This window comes from Lithobates pipiens, unplaced genomic scaffold (assembly GCF_037356315.1).
Source record: "Lithobates pipiens isolate NorthernLeopardFrog02 unplaced genomic scaffold, aLitPip1_a1.2 Scaffold_19, whole genome shotgun sequence".
NCBI classification, from domain to species: domain Eukaryota; kingdom Metazoa; phylum Chordata; class Amphibia; order Anura; family Ranidae; genus Lithobates; species Lithobates pipiens.
The window spans coordinates 465044402-465069962 of NW_027507764.1; the positions used below are offsets into that span (position 1 = coordinate 465044402).

Sequence of the window (25561 nt, forward strand, 5' to 3'; positions counted from 1 at the left end):
TAACCAAAAGTTAATCAAACATTGATTATACAGTGCAAAATTCTTCTCTGCAGGGACAGTCCCACAATAAAGTTTTTGTACTATTGATGAATACGGTTTAATTTTCATTCCTCAAAGCTCTGCAAAGTAAAGGAAATGAGGTGGTAGCTTTCACGTAGCAGGAAATTATAACAATACAAACCGCAATTCTCATGACAGATCTGATTCTCACAACATAAATTCACAGATTTAAGCTACCTTTATAATTTGTAACTGGACATCCTCGTCGGTCTGGGGTCCTTGGAAGCAGCCACATATAGTTTCAATAATTCTGTCAATTAGTTTTTTTCCAGGTGTTGTGCTATCTGGTGCATTGCCAGTCAAGTGCCCATAAGCAATAAGTTTCTGAAGAAAGAAATGTATTATGTTATTGGAACCCAAGTGTAAAAACTGAATTATAAAAAGGTGATAATTACCATTTTCCATCCATGCAAAACAAATGCAAACACCTCTAGAGTTTATTACTTTAAAGTGAGTCTGCTCAAACATGAATGGGAATGCTATTGTTTAAATGTAATTTAACAATTTCTGCTAATTGTACACTCACTTTCCTGTGTAGTGCCACTGCCTTATCACTGTTCTTTATCCATTCCATCTTTCTTGGCATAGCTCAGATTGACTGAAATAATTGAATCTCTGAGGTCAGGGGTGTTGACTGTACTGCTTGATATAAAGAAAAGCACTGGAGGATGGATTGAGCCTGAATGCTTTAAGCAATCCCCCCACGCTAAGCCAATCAGTGCATTTACAAGGGAAATCCATTGCCCTTGTGTGTGGAAATCCATACTCTAGGGCAGTGATGGCGAACCTTGGCACCCAGATGTTTTGGAACTACATTTCCCATGATACTCCACAACAATGCAGAGTGAATGAGCATCATGTGAAATGTCGTTTCAAAACATCTAGGGTGCCAAGGTTCGCCATCACTCCCAGCGGGTAAGCAGAGTGGTACAGGAGCAAAAGAAACAAAGTAAACAATGAAGACAGCTACAGTATCAGACCGATGCAACATGGAGGTTAAGTATGTTTGTTTTTTTTAGAATCCCACAATACTCATTGACCGCTTTCAAATTGGCAACCTTGCAGTAAGGCTCGGTTCACACAGGAGGCGGCACGACTTGCCGCGCCGCGACCTGACAAGTCGCCCCCGTTCTGTACTACGGAACCATTCTAAGAGGAGCGACTCAAGTCGCTCCGACTTAGAAAAAAGGTTCCTGTACTACTTTTGGCATGACTTCGGGCGACTTGCATTGACTTCTATATAGAAGTCATTTTGCAAGTCGCCGCTGAGGTCTCGGCAGGTCGCGGCGCTGCAAGTCGTGCCGCGTCGTGCCGCCTCCTGTGTGAACCGAGCCTCAAGAATACGTACTGTTATTCTGGACATATTTAGAAATTTTGGAGCTTCCCACTAGCTTTCAACCACAGCACTCTATTACTCAAAGTTTTAGGGTCAATTCACATTGACTTGAGCTAAAATAGCATGTACATTTCCATCCATTTTAGTCGTGTTTCAACATACGCTGGCGTGCATTAGCATACATTTTGTCATCTGTTGACAAACATTTTGCATTTTAGCACAACGCAACATTATGGTGTGAATAGGACACATTGGAAATTATTGGTTTTCAGATGTCCTTTGATTCCCTTTTACAGCTGCACTTAAAACGCACTGGTGTGAATTGGCCCTCAAACATTTCCCAGCTGCCAGTGACCAATTAAAACTAGGACAGTAATTGATGGTACACACTTTCAACTGGCATTTTTATCACTTGGATGTCCAGATTAAACCAGAGATGGCAAAGTATTGTGAATGAAAGCCGATCTTAAAATTTCAAAATCACTAATAACATTGCCTGAGTGTGTCATCAGGGCTCTGTTTACACAGGTTACAAAAATTGTATGTTCTGCACCACAAATAAGACACGCAGGAATATTTCCATGACACCACAACGCAACGTACTGGTTGTCCTGTCCTCTCTGTACTTTGTTTCACAGAAAACATGCAGCAAAACACATGATCACGTTTCCGGCAAGAATACCACGACTATACATCATGTTTATAGAAAGAAATGACCAGATTCAATTTTTTTTACTTTACAGTGCATTAGCCCACACCATTCAAATCATCTTTACAGATGATTACAGTTACTGCAACGGATTGAAAATAGAAAGATAATGCGGGTTCTATTTATTAGGATACAAAGAAGCTAACTGGGAGGCCTGAAAAAGAACAAAAGACAAACCTGCAAGCAGTCCAGAGATGTGCTCACAATGCGGGGGCACTTAGACTGGCATGCAAGCTCAAATGGTAGAAAGTACTTGTCGGCTTCAATAAAGGTGGCTTTTGATTTCACGGGTGGAAGGGTGCTGGAACCGGCCTTTACATCTCCTTGGGGAGGACTGAGAAGAAAGAGAAAACACAAGCCAATTAAGATGCAGTCCACACAATCTGGCTGTGTGCCACCACACTCATCTATGTCTAGTTATATAAACTACCGGTTCGGACACATACCATCTGCTAATTCTATTAGACCTGTTACCTTCATGTACAAATTATGATAAATGGATTATTAAAAAATTTAACAGCAGTAAAGTGGGTAATTTTTACCATAGTTCAATGATATATGAGGGAAATTATGAGCGCACAGTATTATCTGAACAAACATAAAATTTACATACTTCTAATATATATATATATATATATATATATATATATATATATATATATATATACATATACATATACATACATAGAAATATAAAGTAATAGAGAAACTGGTCACAATGGCTTTAAAAGATACAGTTGTGAAGGTGGACCTGGACACGTTAGGGGTAGTAGGCATGACATTGGGTGCAAGTAGATGTAAAGTCTAGATGATATTCAATATTGTGTGTTATTATACAGCATTTATAAACCACCAACAGTTTGTGCAGTACTTTACAATACAAAGTGATAAAGTACAGAAATACAATTCAAAACAAGAGGGTTAGGAGGGCCCTGCTCCTGGGAGCTTACAATCTAATACGGAGGAGTAAGTGGAACAAAGGGTAAGAATGTGGGATGAGCTGATGGGAGAAATAAGATTCCATAGGCTAGCTCAGCTAGCTGAAAGTAGAATAGGCTTATATGAAGAGATGAGTTTTCAGGGATTGCCTAAAAGTGGACAGGAGATAGCTGGACAGATTGGGGTAGAGAGTTTTAGAGGATGAGAGAGGCTCTGCAGAAGTCCTGGAGACGAGCATGGTAGGAGGAGACAAGGAGTAGCTAGAGATCAGGAGGTTATGAGAGGAGCGTAGAGGACAGATTGTGGGATATATTGAGTCAAGCTTGTGATGTAGCTTGGAGCAGAGATGTAAATGGCTTTCTATGTTGTTGTTACTATTTTGAATTTTATTTGTTGGGCAATAGGAAGCCAATGAAGGAATGGCGGACGCTGAGCAGGTGTATGGTAAGGTGGATGAGTCTGGCAATGGCATTCAGAATAGAATGAAGAGCGAATAGTCTGCATGGAGGTAGACCTATGGAGGAGGGAGTCACAATAGTAAAGGCAAGAAATAACAAAGGAGTGAATGAGCTGCTTAGTGGTTTCATTGGTTAACACCTTCCCGCCTGACCTATAGCAGATTCATGGCTGGGCAGGACAATCGTCATACGATGTCCTCTCAAAAGGCGCCACGCAGCGGCACGATCTGTCACCGGCTGTGTCTGGTGAACGACTGATCGGCATACCAGCTCTCTGCCGGTACCAAGTGACCAATCACAACAGGTCACGTGATAGTTTTAAACAATGGATGGCTTCCTTTCATGCCAACCATTGTGTACAACTGTGTTGCTAGCTTTGATTGACCAATGTGATCACATAGTACAGACCACCAATTCACCCACTACAAGGTAGCAGATTTTATGAAGTGGCTGAATCCCAGAGTTCAGCTTTAAACTTCAATGCAATCATCACAAAATGCCTTATCACATTTCACACATTTGTTCCAGCTCATAAGGCCTCTGTAAAGATTGCAGAGTAGCTTAACCCCTTCCCGCTGATGGTACGCATATATGCGTCTTCAAGGCAAGGGGGTCGCATAGTGCCTTCCTGGCACAGACTGGCCTCCGAAAGTCCCAGGTCTCGTATTAACGTGCTCCCGGTTCCAAGTCACATGATCGCTGTGATAGCCTCCAAATGGCTATTATAGTGATCAGTCACCGAGTGTGCCCCTGTGTTTACTTCCCCTTCTGAATGGAGAGGAAGATATGTTCATCATCTTCTCCTTGCAGTATATAAAGAAAAAATAAGATCAAAAGGTTTGCCAGGGTTAGTGTTAGGGTCAAAGGGCACAGTCAAAAGTCACAATCAGCATATTTTGGGTAGAATAATTAAAAAAATAAAAAAAATTTAAAAAAATGAGCGTCCGTGAATGTCAGTGCGTTTTAAGGTAGGATAAGAAAAAATGCAAAATGCGCGCCCTGGTTTTTGGGTCCTCCCACGAGTACAAACAACATACACTTATGTGGTATTGCTGCCATCATCAGGAGCAGGAGAATTTATTTTGGGATAATCTTTTGGTGGCAAATTAAGGTAAATCGCAAGAAATTTACAGCTAAATCTAACTTTTACTTCACGGCTATGGGCTCTAGCCCAAGATCTTTTGTAAAACTAGCCTGGATACAAAAATTATTTGTGACATGGACCGTTATCATGGACCGTCAGGCATTAACATTTGATTTACCCGGGAAGGGGTTAATAACAAGTTTGCTGGTTTCCAGTTGCCTTCATATTGGACAGTTTTCTGCCCAGCAGAAACTTCTGGTTTAAGTCTATATGCAATCAGCTTCACCAAAAGTTAAACATATTTACTAAAGTCTGAGTTCTGATTAGTTGTCCAGGATTCTTTGTACTACAAAATAAAAGTGTATGTAAATCTCTGACAATGTGTTTTCCTTATTAGCTTCTTTCTGGTCTGTAAAATCTACCACTGGAAATTAAGCAGCGGTAAATCATTGTTTATGTAGAAGTGTAGATCTAAGAAAAGATCTGCAAATGCTTAGATCTAGATATCTATATATATCCTGTTTCCCAGAAAATAAGACCTAGCGTGATTGTCGGTGATGGCTGCAATATAAGCCCTACCCCCCAAATAAGCCCTACCCTGAAAATGAGTACACCTCTCACATTTAATGCAGTGTGCGGCGTATGGTCTGAGCACTGACAGGCTGCCCCCCCCCCCACCCCCTTCAACCTCTGCAGCAATGCTGGCAGCACTCATACATCTATTTTCCAAAGACAACCTGTGGATATTCTTCTACTTCTTTGGCCAACCATGGCGAGGCCTGTTCTGAGTGGAACCTGTCCTGTTAAACTGCTGTATGGTCTCGGCCACCATGTTGCAGCTCCGTTTCAGGGTCTTGGCAACCTTCTTATAACCTAGGCCAGCCCTCCAGCTGTTTTGAAACTACAAGTCCCATCAGACCTTGAAAAACCCTGACAATCACAGGCATGACTCCTAGAGGCAGAGGCATGATGGGATGATGGGATGATGGGATTATGGGATTTGTAGTTTCACCACAGCTGGACTGCCGAGGTTGCCTACCCCTGGCCTAGGCCATCTTTATGTAGAGCAACAATTATTTTTTTAGATCCTCTGAGAGTTCTTTGCCATGAGGTGTCATGTTGAACTTCCAGTGACCAGTAAGACCCCATTCACACCTGAGCATTTTGTAGCTTGAAGCCTGAAGCTACAAAACGCTAGAGGGGAAAAAATCTATTATTCCCAATGGAGATGGTTCACATCTCCACTCCATGTCCCCTGAAGCTGAACGCCTGAAGCTCAAACAAGTTCCGGACCCTTTTTTGTCGCTCGAATTGAGCAGATTTGGGCGTTTTTCTTCTTTTAACATTGGTGACCTTTTGCCCTGCACAAAATCGCGGCAAATAGCGGTAAAAACGCTGCAAAATTGCGGTAAATTTGCACGATTTTCTGCTTGAAAACGCTACGCTCAGGTGTGAATGCAGCCTAAGAGTAAGAGTGATAACACCAAAGTTAACATACCTGCTCCCTATTCACACCTGAGACCTAACGAGTCACATGACTCCGGGGAGGGAAAATGGCCAATTGGGCCCAGTTTGGACATTTCCACTTAGGGGTGTACTCACTTTTGTTGCCAATTGCTTAGACATTAACCACTTAAGGACCGCCGTATTGCCAATGTACGTCATTACAATGGCACAGGCAGGCACAAGCACGTACATGTACGTGCATGCCTTCCAGCGGGTGGGGGATCCGATCGGACCCCCTCCCGCTGGATACGGCGGTCCGTTTCCCTCCGGGAGCGATCCGTGATGAGGGGATGGCCGTTGGTTTCTGGCCACCCCCTCTCGATCGCTCCTGGCCAATGACGAACTTCCTCCCACTGTGTATTGTTTACACAGGAAGGAGGAAGTGATGTCATTCTCCTCGGGGCGGTCTTTTTGACCGGACTACGAGGAGAAAACTAAAAGTAAGTGTGCACCAACACTACACTGACATGTAGGCACACACAGGCCCCCCCCCCCCAGTCACAGTGTCACTGATTGCATTGATCATTTCTTTACTGATCAATGCATTCAGTGTCAGTTGTAAAAGTAAAAACTGTTAGGGCAGTTAGTGTTAGGTCCAGGGCAGCCCCCTATCACCCCCCAATAAAGATTTAACCCTCTGATTGCCCCTAGAGTTAACCCTTTCACCCCCTTTTGCCAGTGTCACTAAGCGATAATTTTTCTGATCGCTGCATCAGTGTCGCTAGTGTCGCTAGGTAGCTAGTTATTTTTTTAGGTTCACCGCCAGGTTTTTATTTCACTAGGTACCCCGATATACTACCCAATAGTGGTTTTAACATCCTGATTGCCCCTAGTTAACCCTTTCACCCCCTTTTGCCAGTGTCACTAAGCGATAATTTTTCTGATCGCTGCATCAGTGTCGCTACTGTCGCTAGGTAGCTAGTTATTTTTTTAGGTTCACGCCAGGTTTTTATCGCGCTAGGTTCCCCCGATATACTACCCAATAATGGTTTTAACATCCTGATTGCCCCTAGTTAACCCTTTCACCCCCTTTTGCCACTGTCACTAAGCGATCATTTTTCTGATCGCTGCATCAGTGTCGCTACTGTCGCTAGATAGCTGGTTATTTTTTTAGGTTCACCGCCAGGTTTTTATATCGCTAGGTACCCCGATATACTACCCAATAATGGTTTTAACATCCCGATTGCCCCTAGTTAACCCTTTCACCCCCTTTTGCCAGTGTCACTAAGCGATAATTTTTCTGATCGCTGCATCAGTGTCGCTACTGTCGCTAGGTAGCTAGTTATTTTTTTAGGTTCACCGCCAGGTTTTTATAGCGCTAGGTACCCCGATATACTACCCAATAATGGTTTTAACCCCCTGATTGCCCCTAGTTAACCCTTTCACCAGCGATCACAGTATAAGTGTCACTGGTGACGCTGGTTAGCCAGTTAGTTATTTAGGTTCCCCGTCAGGTTTTTATATAGCGCCAGGGACCCCCATATACTACCTAATAAAAATTTGAACCCCCTGATTGCCCCTAGTTAACCATTTCACCACTGATCACCATATAAGTGTTACGGGTGACTCTGGTTAGTTTGCTTTTTATAGCATCAGGGCACCCACCATTTATTACCCAATAAAGGTTTAACCCCCTGATCACCCGGCGGGTGATATCAATTAGGTTTTAGGGTCAGGGTCTGTGTCGCCCCAGGCAGCGCTAGGTTAGTGCCAGTACCGCTAACACCCACGCGCAAAGCATACACCTCCCGTAGTGGTATAGAATCTGAACAGATCAATATCTGATCTGATCTGATCAGATCTATACTAGCGTCCCCAGCAGTTCAGGGTTCCAAAAAAACGCATTGTTAGCGGGATCAGCCCAGATACCTGCTAGCACCTGCGTTTTGCCCCTCTGCCCAGCCCACCCAAGTGCAGTATCGATCGATCACTGTCACTTACAAAACACTAAACACATAACTGCAGCGATCGCAGAGTCAGGCCTGATCCCTGCGATCGCTAACAGTATTTTTGGTAGCATTTTATATTTAAATCCGGAAGGCAGTGCTTGGTTTTCGGGGTCCCGTACTTGGCTAGGCTCCCAAAAAGTCCCCCACATGTGGTATCCCCGTACTCGGGAGAAGCAGCAGAATTTATTTTGGGGTGTAATTTGACTTATGCCCATAGCATGTGTGAGCAATATATCATTTAGTGACAACTTTGTGCAAAAGAAAAAAGTTTGTAATATTCCCGCAACTTTTGGCAAAATATAAAATATTCCATGGACTCAACATGCCTCTCAGTAAATAGCTTGGGGTGTCTACTTTCCAAAATGGGGTCATTTTGGGGGGTTTTGTGCTATTTTGGCATTTTGTGGCCTTCGAAACTGTGATAGGTAGTGAGGAGTTAAATCAAAAATTTGCACCCTTAGAAATCCTGAAGGTGGTGATTGGTTTTCGGGGTGCCGTGCGCGACTAGACTCCCAAAAAGTCCCACACATGTGGTATCCCCATACTCGGGAGAAGTAGCGGAATATATTTTGGGGTGCCATTCCACATATAACCATGGCATGTGTGAGCAATATATCATTTAGTGACAACTTTTTGTAAAAAAAAAAAAAAATTTTTTATTTTTTGTCATTATTCAATCCCTTGGGACAAAAAAAAAAATATTCAATGGTCTCAACATGGCCCTCAGCAAATAGCTTGGGGTGTCTACTTTCCAAAATGGGGTCATTTGGGGGGGTTTTGTGCCATCTTGGCATTTTATGGCCTTCAAAACTGTGATAGGTAGTGATAGGTAGTGAGGAGTAAAATAAAAAATGTATGCCCTTAGAAATCCTGAAGGTGGTGCTTGGATTTCGGGGTCCCGTACGCGGCTAGGCTCCCAATAAGTCCCACACATGTGGTATCCCTGTACTCAGGAGAAGCAGCAGAATGTATTTTGGGGTGTCATTTCACATATGCCCATAGCATGTGTGAGCAATATATCATTTAGTGACAACTTTGTGCAAAAAAAAAAAAGTTTGTAATATTCCCGCAACTTTTGGCAAAATATAAAATATTCCATGGACTCAACATGCCTCTCAGTAAATAGCTTGGGGTGTCTACTTTCCAAAATGGGGTCATTTTGGGGGGTTTTGTGCTATTTTGGCATTTTATGGCCTTCGAAACTGTCATAGGTAGTGAGGAGTTAAATCAAAAATTTGCACCCTTAGAAATCCTGAAGGTGGTGGTTGGTTTTCGGGGTGCCGTGCGCAACTAGACTCCCAAAAAGCCCCACACAAGTGGTATCCCCATACTCGGGAGAAGTAGCGGAATATATTTTGGGGTGCAATTCCACATATAACCATGGCATGTGTGAGCAATATATCATTTAGTGACAACTTTTTGTAAAAAAATTTTTTTTTTTTTTTGGTCATTATTCAATCCCTTAGGACAAAAATAATAAATATTCAATGGGCTCAACATACCCATCAGCAATTTCCTTGGGGTGTCTACTTTCCAAAATGGGGTCATTTGGGGGGGGTTTGTACTGCCCTGCCATTTTAGCACCTCAAGAAATGAGATAGGCAGTCATAAATTAAAAGCTGTGTAAATTCCAGAAAATGTACTCTAGTTTGTAGACGCTATAACTTTTGCGCAAACCAAAAAATATACGCTTATTGACATTTTTTTTACTAAAGACATGTGGCTGAATAAATTTTGCCCTCAATGTATGACTAAAATTTAGTTCGATTTTTCTTATAACAAAAAGAAGAAAATATTTTTTTTTTTCAAAATTTTCGCTTTTTTTCCATTTATATCGCAAAAAAAAAAAAAAATCGCAGAGGCAATCAAATACCATCAAAAGAAAGCTCTATTTGTGGGAAGAAAAGGACGCAAATTTCGTTTGGGTGCAATATTGCATGACCGCGCAAAATTACACTGTTATACAAGCTGTACACTCACTACTTTACATTGCAGCAAAATGTCTCATCTTCAGTGTTGTCACATGAAAAGATATAAAAGATTTATAACAATGTGAGGGTTGATATTGTGAATATATATATATATATATATATACACACACATACACACACACACACATATATATATATATATATATATATTTTTTTTTTTATTTATTTTTTATTTTTTTATTACACGCACACTATATTACCAATAGTATTGGGAGCCTGCCTTTACACACACAGGAACTTTGTGAGGCCAGGCACTGATGTTGGATGAGAAGGCCTGACTCGCAGTCTCTGCTCTAATTCAGCCAAAAGGTGTTCTATCGGGTTGAGGTCAGGAAGGCCAGTCAAGTTCCTCCACCCCAAACTCGCTCATCCATGTCTCTATGGACCTTGCTTTGTGCACTGGTGCGCAGTCATATTGGCACAGGAAGGGGCCATCCCCAAACTGTTCCCACAAAATTGGGAGCATGGAATTGTCCAAAATGTCTTGGTATGCTGATACCTTAAGAGTTCTTTTGTTTTTTTCTGTTTTTCAGAAAATTATTTTGCATTATAAACATATCTACACAGTTGATGCAGCGCTGCACCAGCGTTTACAATGAGGCGTGGCATGGAAGCGATCAGCCTGTGGCACTGCTGAGATGTTATGGAAGCCCTGGTTGCTTTGATAGCAAAAGCCCACAGATTCTCTATGGGGTTTAGGTCAGGTGAGTTTTTACATAGTTACATATTTGGTGAGGCTGAAAAAAGACAAAAGTCCATCAAGTCCAACCTGTGTGTGTGCTTTTATGTCAATATTACATTGTATATCCCTGTATGCTGTGGTCGTTCGGGTGCCTAAATTTTTTTTTTTTTTTTATTAAAACTAAACCCCATAGAAGTTTTGCAGAAATTTTCAAGAGAAAGAGGAGAGACACCAGACCCAACAATGCTGAAAAGCTGAAGGCCACTATCAAAGCAACCTGGGCTTCCATAACACCTCAGCAGTGCCACAGGCTGGTTGCCTCCATGCCACGCTGCACTGATGCAGTAATTCATGCAAAAGGAGTCCTGACCAAGTATTGAGTGCATACTATACTGTACATGGACATACTTTTCAGTAAGCCAACATTTCTGTATTAAAAAATACTTTATTGGACTTATGTAATATTCTAATTTTCTGAGATACTGAATTTTGGGTTTTCACTAGCTGTAAGTCATAATCATCAAAATTATAGGAAAAAAAATGCTTGAAATATATCACTTCGTGTAACGCATCTATATAAAACATACGAGTTTCACTTTTTGAATTGAATTACCGAAAAAAAATTTAACCTTTTGATGATATTCTAATTTTATGAGATGCATGCATGTATGGTGGGTGTTCACGTAAGAGTACGGTGTACAGGTAATAGCGGCTGCATATAGCACAGAGGGTTTACATATTTTTTCGATATTTTTTTTTTTATTTTTTTAATATAGCAGCTCACAAGGTTTACACAAAGTGGAAAGATTTGTTTGGAGTGCCATTTACAATAAATTGCACCACAGCTTAGTGTTATAAAAAGGAGGCATAAAACAAAATGTCTTTATTGTTTCCTCAGGACAGGTTTCCTTTAGTGAGTATTTGAGTGCGGTAACTGTAGATGAAGCACACATAGGAGTGATGTGACAAGAGAAACACCAAACCCAGCACAACATCACTTCTGCTAATTAACACTTTTCTATCCACCGCCAACCATTGCAAACCAACCTGTTAGTAAAATGGACTTTCACTTACTGTGCATTACAGTGGGCCTAAAGCCAACTGCTAATGTATCCTATTCCCACTGTCCCTGTGCTCACCAACATGCAAAAATACTCAGTTGAAGTTACCCATCAGCAGTTTTGAGCAACGTCCACCTCTAGTACCTGCACTGTACTGTTGTGCATGACAAAATCTGTCAACACTGGATAGTCAAGTAGAAACAGCCAATCAATATTACTGCCATATTTAGGTCCTGTCCTATTGGAGCTAAGTGCTGGACGCAATGGTGGGACCGGATACATGTAAGCTCAGAACTGTTCTCCGGTGATGGTAATGGGGGTTACCTCTGTACACTAGCTCAATGAGGAAAGGGGGCATGGGAAACAAATGGGTTTAGGTCTTTTTTACAGTTACTGAAATTATTTCCAAGCACTCCATATTAACATTCTATTGCTGTCCTTCCATTCAATGCACATCAACGCTTTACTGTGCAACATACAATAATCATACACTAACCCTTTATGCTCCCCTCCTAGTCAATGTAGGTTATTCTTTCACTGTGCATATGCCAATCTACAGCATGCCTCATTTAGAACTGCTTTTTTTTTTTTTTTAAGCTACACAGGACGTTAGGTCACTCAGCTCTCTCTCTATATTGCTATAAACCCGTGACAAAGTCGGAAGGACGAAATGTGTAGGAACATGGCTACATGGAGACCCGAAGTGACATCAGAGCTGGAACCAGAAGTGAGGTGCTCAATGGGTGGCACTGAGCTCCGGTGAGTTTCTTCCTAAAGTTAGAGGGACCTTATGCTTGTGTGGTGGAAAGGCTGCGAGGAAACGTAACACATTTCTTTGCAGAAGTTTAGAGAATATCTGTGGACTTTATATAAAATTTCATGATTTATGCGCTTTATTGATTAATAATGGCAGAAATATGGTCATAGCACTACTCTGAAGTCAGTGTGCTTTGAGTTAACACTTATTTCAAATATGATTTTCTGAAATTTAGTTAAAAGGTGGCAGCAGTGAATATTGTTCTATTTTGGGCGGATTATAGTTTGTGATATTGTCTTTTACTTATTATATATAATTCATTGCACTGTGTCTGCAAAATGTTTAGTTTTATTAACACTTTGTATTGCAGGGTTTTTTGTTTTTTTATACAGAGCTTTCTAAACACTTTACATTTTGCAGTGCTTGGCTGTATGCTCTGTGCTATACATGACATACTCCATGCATTTCAGCTGTGTATACTGTGCTGTAACATCTTACAAACTGCTCAACTGTATGCACTGAACTACAAAATATGTCCAATGTGAATAGATTGTACAGCCTTTTTTGTATACTATATACAGTGCGGTGAAAAAGTATTTGCCCCTTCCTGATTTTTTATTTTTTTGCATATTCTTCAAAATAATTCAGATCAAACAAATTTTATTACACAAAAGATAACTTGCGTAAAGCCAAGATGCAGTTTTTTTTTTTAAATGTCATTTATCAAGGGAAAAAAAGTTTCCTGGACCTATCTATGTGAAACAGTAATTGCCTTCTCCCATGCTGAATCATGAATGAACTGTGATTAACCACAATTTTTTGGAAAGCCGAGTTAAATTTCACTTGGCACACCTAGGCTTGATTACTGCCAGACCTGTTGAATCAAGAAACCACATAAATAGAAGCGGTCTGACAAAGTGAAGCACGCTAACAGATCATAAAAAGCCACGCATCATGCCACAATCTGAAAAAATTCAAGAACAGATTGGAAACTAAGTAATGTACATGTATAGGAAGGGTTCCAAAGCCATTTCTAAGGCTTTGGAACTCTAGTGAATCACGGAGAGAGCCATTATCGACAATTGTAGAAAACTTAAGTGGTGAACCTTCCCCAGGAGTGGCCGGCCTACAAAAATTACTCCAAGAGCATGACGACGACTCAACCAGGAGGTCATAAAAGAACCCAGAAGATCTAAAGAACTGCAGGCCTCACTTGCCTCAGGTAAGATCAGTGTTCATGATTCAACAATAAAAAATAGAGACTGGGCAAAAATGGCATCCATGGGAAACTTCCAAGGCCAAAGCCACTGCCGACCAAAAAGAACACAAAGGCTAATCTCACATTTAGCAAAAAAAAAATCTTGATTATCCCCAAGACCTTTAGGCAAATATTCTGTGGACTGACGAGACAAATAACGTTTTGGAAGGTGTGCATCCAGTTACATCTGGCCTAAAATGAATACAGCATTTCATAGCAAGATCATACCAACCGTCAGACATGGTGATGGTAGTATGATGGGCTGGGGCTGCATTGCAGCTTCAGGACCTGGACGACTTATCATAATTGATGGAACCATGAATTCTGAGTGCTACCAGAAAATCTTACAGGAGAATGTCCGGCCATACGTTTGTAACCTCAAGCTCAACTTGGGTTATGCAGCAGGCCAATGATCTGAAACACAACAGCAAGTCCACCTCCAAATGGTACAAAGCAAAATTTAGGTTTTGGAGTGGCCTAGTTAATTCCTGTACTTCAATCCAATTGAGATGATGTATCATGACCTTACACAGGCCATTCATGCTGGAAAACCCTCCAATGTGGCTGAATTAAAACAATTCTACAAAGAAGAGTGGGCCAAAATTGATTCACAGCAATGTGAAAAACTCATGGTCATTTATCGCAAACGCTTGATTGCAGTTGTTGCTGCCAAGGGTGGCAAAAACAGTTATTGGGTTTAGGGAGCAATTACTTTTTCACATAAAGCCAGGCAGGTTTGGACAGTTTTTTTGCCTTAATAAATGAAACCATCATTTAAAAACTGCATTTTGTATTTACTCAGGTTATCTTTGTGTAATAAGATTTGTTTGATAATTCGAGTCATTTAAGTGCGACAAACATACAAACAAAAATAATAAATAAATCAGAAAGGGGACAAATACTTTTTTCACAGCATTGTACCTTGCCAGTGTACTACAATTGCCCTAAATCAGCAATGTAAATACAAGTTTAAACTTCTTTGTCCAAGAGTACTTTGGCCATACAAGTTTGTGGTTTAACTAATAAATTATTTATAAAATTAGCTATCGGTATAACATTTAAAAATAAACAAAAGTAATTATATAGCTATATGCAAGTCTTCCTTCTATTTACACAGGATTAAGGGACTAAACAAGATGCTACAGAATATAATATAAAAAATAGTTTACATACCTTTGTTTATCTGTTTCACATTTTATTTCCTCTGTAAATAGAAAAAAAAAAGAAAAAAACAATTTAGAAAGCAGCTTCAAATTTAATTTTACTTTACAAGTCCTTAAAAAGCTTTAAAGGTCATTTCACCCAAAATTTATAATTTAGCTTTTAAAAGTAACAGCAGCCTCTAAAACTAGATCTTTCACAGCCCCACTATATATATATATATATATATATATATATATATATATATATTTATATATATATTTATATATATATATATATATATATATATATTTATATATATATTTATATATCAGATGCCCTGCCACTGCTTAGTGGGAGACCTTAGGCATTAGAAAATTAGTAGTCCATTGGCTTCTGATCAACCTTTTAACAAACTGGAAATACTAACACACAATGGAAAAAGTCATGTGCATTGCAATAATGTTAAAAAGTGTAGTTAGTGATCATTTTTTCATTTATACCAGGAATCTTCAAACATTTTCGAAACAAAGGACCGGTTTACGGTCCCTCAGACTTCAAAAAGGTCAGACAATTGGGAGTAGAAAATGTCTCAGCATCAGTGGCAGTAGACAATTTCTTAGACTTGGCGTGGAGAAAAAAAAAAAATATATATATGACATAGCACCTGTCGTCAGTAGAAGGTGGAATAATGTTTGGTTTATCAGGAGGAATAGTGCACCATTAGTCATATTAGTTGGAGAAATAGTTCCCCATCTTTGCTGTCAGTTGGATAAATAGTGCCCCATCGTTTATATCAGTGAGAGAAATAGTGCCTTCTTATTGTTGTCAGTGGAAGGAAAAATGCCCCATAGTTGGTGTCAGTGGGAAGAATAGTGCCCTATTGTTGGAGTCCGTGGAAGGAATAGTTCCCCACTGTTGGTGTCAGTAGAAGGAATGATGCCAGACTGTTGGTGTCAATGGGAGGAATAGTGCCCAAAGGGCCAGATAAAAGCAAGAAAGGGGCCGCAGTTTGGAGACCACTAATTTAGACATTACAGCTGTCAACCATAATGCCGGAATACAGTATTAGCACACATAGTAAGTCTTCATGCATGTATGCCACAGCCCTACTCCCTACTGTGCGGGGTCTGCTAATAGCTAACAAGTGCAGTCCACGACCTGGGGGCATGGGTTGCCCAAGCACTGCTGAAGAGGCCAGCAACAAAAGTCTAGAAGTAGTGTTTGGATCAGAAAGGGAAGGGAAAAAAAGGGAGAATCCTGCAAGTCCATTGCTAAAAGCTGTACAGGAATGAATCAAGTCGAAAGCAAGGAGTGGTCCAGGTTCAAACTGTCATTATATGCAATCCACAGTTCCAAAACCTTTAAGAATTTAGCATGGGAGTCACTCAAAATAGAGGTGAGCTTCTCATGCACCATGGTCCCCCATGCGGCGCTGTTTAACCTCAGCAAGGTTGAGAAATTGTCTCCATGCTTTATCCAATGTGTGGCGAGGTGCCAGGAACCCAAAGGTAACTAGCCTTCTTTGATTCTTAAGGCCCGTACACACGGTCGGACTTTTTGACAACATGCAAATTAGCTGTTTTGGAGCAACATCCGACTGTGTGTACGCTCCATCGGACAAACTTTTTCTGTTTTCATCGGACTTTTGTTGGCTGTGCGAATGGACAAACTTTCTGGCAACAAAAGTCTGATGGAGCAAAGTCCGACCGTGTGTACGCAAAAGCATCGGACTTTTGTACAAGGTACAAACACGCATGCTCAGAACCAATGCAAAAGATCAGACTACAATACAGAAGTTGACCAAAGGTGGCGCTGAAGTCATTGAACGTCCTCTTTTGAAGTGGCGTCAGTACGTTGTGACGTCACTACGTTCGTGTTTGTTGTCAAAAAGTCAGACCGTGTGTATGCAATACAAACTTGTAGACCACGCCCTTTGTACAAAAGTCCACGGAAAAGTTTGTACAAAGTCCGATCGTGTGTATGAGGCTTTAGACAGGGGCTTATGAAGCAAGGCCCTCACAGGCCTGGGATACGTTCAGTGCAGTTCTGATCATTGCATACACTTGGGTCCAAAAGCAGATCCACCTTGGGTACCATGCTCTTTAGAACGCCCCTTTTAGAATTTCAAGGTTATCTTCAGCTATTCTCCAAAACCATGATCTGTACACAGGATTTTAAAATACAATAACCCTTTTATTTATTAACGTAGAAAAGCTTTGCAGCAATGTAAAAAGCTCGGAGCTCCAGAAAGGGTGGGTTGTTGACTGAAAATGTCACTCACATAATAGAAGAGCTCTTTGCATTGTTGATAAGCTTTCAAATGTTTATAAAGCTACTTTTATTGTAAAGACCTGTGTGTGGATCACAATTATGGAGTAAAATCTCCCCATAAGAATAGGAGGTCATTTGAGCTGAACATGCATGCTCAATACTTGAACATTTCCTATTTATTGAGCAGAGACTGTGGTACATTACTTTTCTTAGGCAAACAATATACTGTACAGTCGATTATAGAAAATGCTTTTCAAACCATCCACTTCCCCTGAATGTGGTCCAGCTGGGAGGAGTGGGGAGGGGAAAGGGGCTCTTAATGATCAGATCAGCCAAGAATCAGTCTTTAAGTAACATGAAGGAAATGCATGAAAGCAAGACTTTCATAGGAAAAATACAAAGTTATCATTCTGACCCTCCAGCTTCAGTACTTTCCGTCTCAGAACATCTATGCCGATAATGACTGTTCCCTACGTTAGTTGATCTGCCTACTTATTCCAGGTCAGTGAAATTAACCACTTAAAGACCACCCCATAGCAGTTTTACTGCTACAGGGTGGCTTTCCTGTGCAGAATCATGTATATATACCTCATTCTGCACTTTCGTCTGCAGGGGACACTGACGGGTCGCTTCTGATGCAATTATTCATGACAGAAGCCGATCTGCGGGTGCCAGGCACTGGATGTCCACCAGCGCCTGCCAATCCTCTGTAAAATACTCGGCAATCTTTTAGCCTAGGCCAGTGACAGCGAACCTCGGCACCCCAGATGTTTTGGAACCACATCTCCCATGATGCTCAACTATACTGCAGAGTGCATGAGCATTATGGGAAATATAGTTCCAAAACATGTAGGGTGCCAAGGTTCCCTATCACTGGCCTAGGCCAACTTTATGTAGTGGTACAATTCATTTTTCAGCGCCTCAGCAAATTATTTGCCATGTTGAACTTCCAGAGTATGAGTGAGTGAGAGCGATAACATGAAATTTAAAACACCTGCTCCCCATTCACACCTGAAACCTTGTAACACTAACAAGTAACACTGACGAGTCACATGGCACGAGGGAGTGAAAATAGCCAATTGGGCCCAATGTGGACATTTTTATTTAAGGGTATATTCACCTTTGATGCCAGCGGTTTTGACATTAATGGCTGTGTGTTGAGTTTTTTTTTTTTTTTTTTTTTTAGGGGACAGCAAAATTTACACTGTTATACAAGCTGTACACTCACTAATTTACATTGTAGCAAAGTGTCATTTCTTCAGTGTAGTCACATGAAAAGATATAATAAAATATTTACAAAAATGTGAGGGGTGTACTCAATTTTGTGAGATACTGTATTTAGCACTGATCACTGTATTCAAGTCACTGGTTCCCACAAAGTGTCAGTGAGTGTCCGATTGTCTGCTGCAATATCACAGTCCCACTACAAGTCGCTGATCGCCACCATTACTAGTATTAAAAATAAATGTTCCATAAATATATACCATCGTTTTTAGGCACTATAACATGCACATAAATCAGTATATGCTTATAAAGATTTTTATTTTTTTACCAAAAACATGCAGCAGAATACTTATTGGCCTAAATTTGTGAAGATTTTTTATTTATTGGATGTGTTTTATAGCAGAGCAAAGTAAAAAAAAAAATCTAGAGATCGCCGTAATAGTGATGTCTACTACAGTGATTTTTAGCTTCCCCAGGGATCCCAATGGTACTGCACACTCACTGGTCCAAACTTGCCATACATGGAAACCTGCATTAACCCTTTTGCTGAGACAATTTTGCTCTGAAGATTACATACAACTGCAAAAAAGTATATATTTTCTGAAAGCAAACCCTATCGCAGGGGTCTACAAACATTCTAAACAAAGGGCAAGTTTATTGTTCTTCAGACTCTAGGAGGGCTGGACTGTGGACAGTGGGAGTGGAAATTTTCCTGGCATCAGTGGGAGTAAACACCTGGTATTAGTGGGAGGAATAGTGCCCTATCGTTGGTATCATAGGGAGCAATAGTTCTCCATTAGTGGTGTCAGTGGGAGAAATGGTGCTCCATTGTCGGTGTCAGATGGCAGAATGGTGTCTCGTATCAGTGGAAAGAATAGTGCCCCAAGGACCGGATAAAGGCAAACAAAGAGCTTTCTCCGACACTCAGGCCGCAGTTTGGAGTCCACTGTCCTAGAGAATAAATAAGTGGTAGTTCCAATTTTTTATGTCACATGATATCACAAAGGTTTCAGTAAATAATACGCTAGAGTTAATTTGAGGGCATACAAATGTAATAAATTACCCAAATTTGGGCCAAATAGATACCCAACATGTCAAACAGGTCCGCTGAAAAAAAAAATATTAAAAGCCAGCAGCTACAAATACTGCAGCTGCTGACTTTTAATATATGGACACTTACCTGTCCAGGGAGCCCAAGATGTCGGTAGCCGAAGCCGATCTGTCTGCTGCCATCGTCCGTGAGGGAATCAGAAGTGAAGTCGTTCAGCTTCACTTCCTGGTCCCCTACTGCACATGTGCGAGTCGTGCTGCGCATCCTCACTAGTCCCTGCTGCGTTCTGGTGACCTGTGCGTCTCCTAGACTACAGCGGGGGAGGACAGTAGGCGCCGGGAGGAGAGTAGGTCACCGGGAACGCCGCGGTTATCTTTGCCAGAAAGTGGGAGCAAATACCTGTATTAGATAGGTATTTGCTCCCCCCCCCCCCCCCGAAAGGTGCCAAATGTGACACCAGAGGGGGGGGGGGAGCATTCCAAAAGGTGGAAGTTCCATTTTTGAGTGAAACTCCACTTTAAGTTTGGGTGCGCCCGTGAAACAGCGGCGAACTTCAGTATCCTATATTTTCTATAGGCAATGCTTTAAAAGCCCCCTATAGGTCATCAGTTTAGTGTTGCAGAGGGGGTCTGGTGCCAAAACTATTGCCCTCACTCTGGCGTGCGCGCCGATATGCACCACGTGTATTGCAATTCACATTTTCATGTGTAGGCCGCCCTGACTTGTGCGTTTATGTTCAAACCTACGTGCGTATATGTGGGGGGGGGGCCTCAAATTTTTGGGGAGGATTTTATTTGCTTGGGTGGAACTTTAATTACATTTTTTACTATTCAGGTTTTCATGAAGGGGTGTAGTTGGCCAACAACAATTACCACATTAGGTGGTACATGTCAAAGTAACATCCATATGAATTGCAGGAGACAAAGTTTCCCATTCATCAGACCGGTCCACTTTCTTCCATTTCTCCGTTGTCCAGTCCTGATGCTCACATGCCCAATATATGTGGCTTTTGGCTGCTGAGGATACGGGTCAGCATGGGCACCCTGACCTGTCTGCAACTACGCAGCTCCATACACAACTATGATGCACTGCGTGTTCTGACACCTTTCTATTGAAACAAGTATTAACTTTCTCAGCAACCTGAGCTACATTAGCTCTTCTATTGGATCGGACTACATGGGCCAGCCTTTGCTTCCCATGTGCATCAATGAGTCGGTGTAGATTACACGGACATTAGACAGATTCTGTCTAATCTATTCAATCTGTAGAAATTATTTTTAGATATCAAAAGATATTGAGTGTCACTTTAAAATTACATGTAGGTGTTAAAACAAAATTCCCCCAGTTCCATCTCCCTAGCCCGCTGAATACACAGATGCCCCCCCCCCCCCCCCTCGGTTCCATACCTACCTCCTCCGACAGCTGCTGCCTCCCACAATGTCTGCAGTCTGACCAGTAAAAATCTAGTGTGGGGCTGCGCTAGATGAGCAATTATTAACAAACCATTTCATCCTATGTATGGAAATGCAACTGCAGCGATGACCGAGATTTCATTTTATAGAGATATAAGGGATGTTCATCCCTTCTAATAGCAACAAAAGTGATAAAAAAAAAAATTGGAGACTAAAAAAAAAATAAAAAAAATAAAAACAAACATTTAAATCAAATAACAGACTGAAAAAATATATTTTTTAAAGTGCCCCCATTCCCCTGTGATTGCACGCAAATCAGAACACGTGTGTCAGTCCCGCATACAATGTAAATGGTGATCGCACCAGAGGTATCACTGATCATCAAAGTGAGAACAATAATTCTAGCTCCAGACCTCCTGTTTAAGGCTGAGTTCACACTGCATGTCAATCGCACTGCACTGCTGTGCAGATCACATGCGATGTCTGTGCAATGCAAATTCAGCCACCAATATTGTATGGCTGAATTTGCGTCGCATTCGCACCAAAATGGTGCAGGACACTTTTGTTGGTCCGCACAGGTATCGTCCAGGGAGATTTTTTTTTTTTTAGGTGCCACTGTTCAGCACCATACCACTGGCTTACACATTTTTAAAGCATGACATGTTTTGGTACGGTATCCATTTACTTGGCTTACCATAACTTATGTTTTTCCAAAAAAACTGGGCAATTATATTGCGTTCGAGTGCACTTTTTTTTTTATTGTGCTTGAAAAAACGCAGTGCAAATACAGAGTGACGTTAAGAATTGCAACATCCACCATTTTTTCTCGAGAGCCTCTGCTAAAAAATCAACTAGCACTGATTAAAAAAAAAAAAAAAAAAATCCTATCCTGTTTTATACAAGACAAATATAATGTAAACCTAAAAATGTTAATTATTAAATACATAAACTCACAAAAAATATTTTCTCCTGGTTATGGGACATTTCTGCACAGTATAGAAGGTTAACTTGTTGCTATACTTTATTTTTTATTAATATACCGTATTTACATCTGCAATTATTCTGCACCAATGCATCAAACAGCATAGCTGTCACGGTGAATTAACGCAGGGAAAATCCACAGGCACCCGTTTTCTGTGCCATTTCTCAGTAATATATATATATATATATATATATATATATATATATATATATATATATATATATATATATATATATATATATATATATATATATATATATAAAAATGAAGGTCAGCATAGTTTGACTCATTCGAATATCAGGATGCCTCAGGAGCTGCAGGCTCAGTTCTGCAGGTTTCTCCATCTCCCAGGAGAGGAGACAGTAGTTCAGCTGAAATACGAAGACACAGAAGTGTAGAAAATTGAGCTATCTGCTGAAAAACATGGCGAATGACAAATATGTGGTTTGAACACACTCAGAATCTTCACTGGCAGTCTTCCCGAACTTTGATCAATAGATCGCAACCAAAACCACCCCTCAGGTATTTGAATGCCACCTATACTAAATAATTGGCACGTGTACCTCCCAACCACTGCTGGATGGAACCACACAGTCCTTACCAACCCACCCACACTCCTTATTGTGTCCCCCGGGCTTAAAGGGTGATAAACCCAAATATTTTTTCAGTATGTTTTTTTTTAGATCATTCATTACATTATTTACCTTCAGTCAAAAGCTTTAGAATATTCAGGTTATACCAAGTACTAGATACTTGGCTGATCCTGCTGTTTAGAGTTTCTTCCTTCTCATCTATGGCAACGCAACAGCAGCCGATCCTCCTGCGGTTGCGTTGCCACCTTTCCTGCACATGCTCCTCAGATGTATAACGGGAAGCCATTCACTCCTTAGATCTTCTATAGCGTTCCGATTCCTCCTGTACAAGGGTCCCCAAGTTACGAACCCGTTAGGAACATTTCTGAACTACAAACAGGAGGAAAGTCCCTAAGTTGGCTGCTCATGCGCAGAACAAAAATTACGGACATTTCCTATGTTCCGTCGAATGTCTTCGGCGCATGCACAGCCAAATTACAGACATTTCTGACATTTTCCGAGGCTCCGCCTGGCCGTGCATGAGCAGGACAATTCCAGACATTTCTGATGTTCCGTCGAATGCCGTTCGGCACATGCATAGCAAATTACGGACATTTCCAACATTTTCCCAGGCTCCGTCTGGCCACGCATGCGCAGAACGACAGATGGTCCACTCAGAGCGGCAGAGGGTCCCAGCAGTGCCCTCTTTGCAAGTAGGAGTGGTTCGTAAGTCGGAGACCACCTGTATTGAATTGTAACTGTACTGTCTGCCCTCATGTTGTAAAGAGCTGTTCAAACTGTTGGCGCTATATAAATCCTATACTATAAATAATAATAATAATAATAATAATAAATAATAATAATAATGCCGCCCCAATTGTCTGAAAATGTATCACCTTTGGGGGGTGGCTCCAGAATGTAGAATGGCAAGCCTCCACTCCCTTCTCCTATGTCTACATTATTGACATCTAGTGGGGCAGGGCAGGCAGGTGAAATGAGTGGGGATTATGTGATTACTTATAATGAAAGAAAAACAGGTTTATAGGTATGTATAACCAATAGTATATGGACACCTGCCTTTACATGAACTTTAATGGAATCCCAGTCTTCGTCCGTAGGGTGCAATATTGAGTTGGTCCACCCTCTGCAGCTATAACAGCTTCAACTCTTCTGGGAAGGCTGACCACAAGGTTTAGGAGAGTGTGTATGGGAATGTTTGACCATTCTTCCAGAAGCACATTTGTGAGGTCAGGCAGTGATGTGGATGAGAAGGCCTGGCTTGCAGTCTCCCATCTAATTCATTCCAAAGGTGCTCTATCAGGTTGAAGTCTGGACTCTGCAGGCCAATCAAGTTCTTCCACTTCAAACAAACTCATCCATTTCTTTATGGCCCTTTCTTCGATTGATAACCTCAGTGATCAATTATGAGGCAAACAAAAAAAAGAACAATCTCCTGCACTTGAGCTTGAGTTTTTAATATCTATCTATAGATGTTTTACCATTCTAATAAAATTTGTTATTAAAAGTAATGTACAAGGTTGGTGCTCCTTATGTTTTTGTAGTCAATTATGAGGCACCAGAGCCTGGGTAGGACCATAGAAACTAGTTGAATTTAGCATATTAGAGGTCCCAGATTTTGGGCCTCCAGGGATGTGAAAAATGAAAGCCAAACTGATGCAAACGCACCTGACAATGCCTGATGTTACTTTCTATTGTTGTTTATCAACTTAGCTGATTTCAGGTATGTTTTAAGCCTATATGTGATTATGAAAGTCATCATTCAAATGCACGGCATAAGAATACTGAGTCATTTTACGTATCAAAGCATTAAAATGGTTGTAAACCCCAGACATTAAAAAATACAAGCTCTATAAATTCTGGACAAGGAACAGATGTAGAGAAGAGTGGACTGCAGCTAAAAAGGTACAACCTATGTAGAAGATTTAGCTGAATCTCAGAGGCCAATTACTTTACTGGGTACCGTATATACTCGAGTATAAGCCGAGATTTTCAGCCTCTTTTTTGAGGCTGAAAGTGCCCCCCTCGGCTTATACTCGAGTCATCGCTGTCTGTCTGCCCGATCAGCGTGTCGAGCAGACAGACAGCGGCCATTCTAGGATTCAAAGGCCGCGCCTCCGTCTCCGCCTTCGCCTGTGATAGGCGGAACACTGAATTTCCCAGCAGTCTGTGTTCCGCCTATCACGGACGTCCTCTCATCCTCGTCCGTAGTATGAGGATGAGCGGACGTCCATGATAGGCGGACCACTGACTGCTGGGAAATTGAGTGTTCCGCCTATCACGGACATCCGATAGGCGGAACACTCAATTTCCCAGCAGTCAGTGGGAAATTGAGTGTTCCGCCTATCACCGACGGAGGCGCGGCTTTTGAATCCTAGAATGGCCACCGACGAAGAGCTGCGGGACGGGCCGGGACGCAGGCCGGGACGGGACGCAGGCCGGGACGCAGGCCGGGCCGGGACGCAGGCCGGGACGGGACGCAGGCCGGGACGGGACGCAGGCCGGACGGACACAGGCTGGACGGACACAGGCTGCACGGACACAGGCTGCACGGACACAGGCTGCACGGACACAGGCTGCACGGACACAGGCTGCACGGACACAGGTAGGCTGCACGGACACACACACACACACACACACACACACGGATGCATGCACACACAGGGATGGATGGACACACACGGATGCATGGACACACACACACACACACACACACACACACACACACACGGATGCATGCACACACACAGGGATGGATGGACACACACACGGATGCATGGACACACACACACGGATGCATGGACACACACACACACACACACACGGATGCATGGACACACACACACACGGATGCATGGACACACACAGGGATGGACGACACACAGGGATGGACAGGCATGTCTCACCCTCGGCTTATACACGAGTCAATAATTTTTTCCAGTTTTTTGGGGGTAAATTGGGGACCTCGGCTTATATTCGGGTCGGCCTATACTCGAGTATATACGGTATATGTAAGGGTTTACAACCACTGAGTGCCACAGATGGCTGCAAACACACCATCAGATTTTCTGCTGATTTTTTCCTTCAGATTTACCAAA

General features: G+C 41.6%; 1 protein-coding gene across 2 annotated transcripts in view; it reads right to left on the reverse strand.

Annotated features, from left to right (window-relative positions):
* The window catches only part of ARFGEF1 (ARF guanine nucleotide exchange factor 1), a 273924-nt gene that overhangs the window by 165412 nt on the left and 82951 nt on the right, over nt 1–25561 (reverse strand). For both annotated transcript variants that reach the window (XR_013277668.1, XM_077492840.1), the window contains exons 2-4: nt 14964–14994; nt 2283–2439; nt 238–384 (exon numbers count right to left, since the gene is read on the reverse strand). Coding sequence is in view for 1 of the 2 variants with exons in the window: in XM_077492840.1 (XP_077348966.1) it covers nt 238–384; nt 2283–2439; nt 14964–14994 (335 nt within the window). In the remaining variant the exon portion in view is untranslated. The remainder of the gene's footprint in view (nt 1–237; nt 385–2282; nt 2440–14963; nt 14995–25561) is intronic.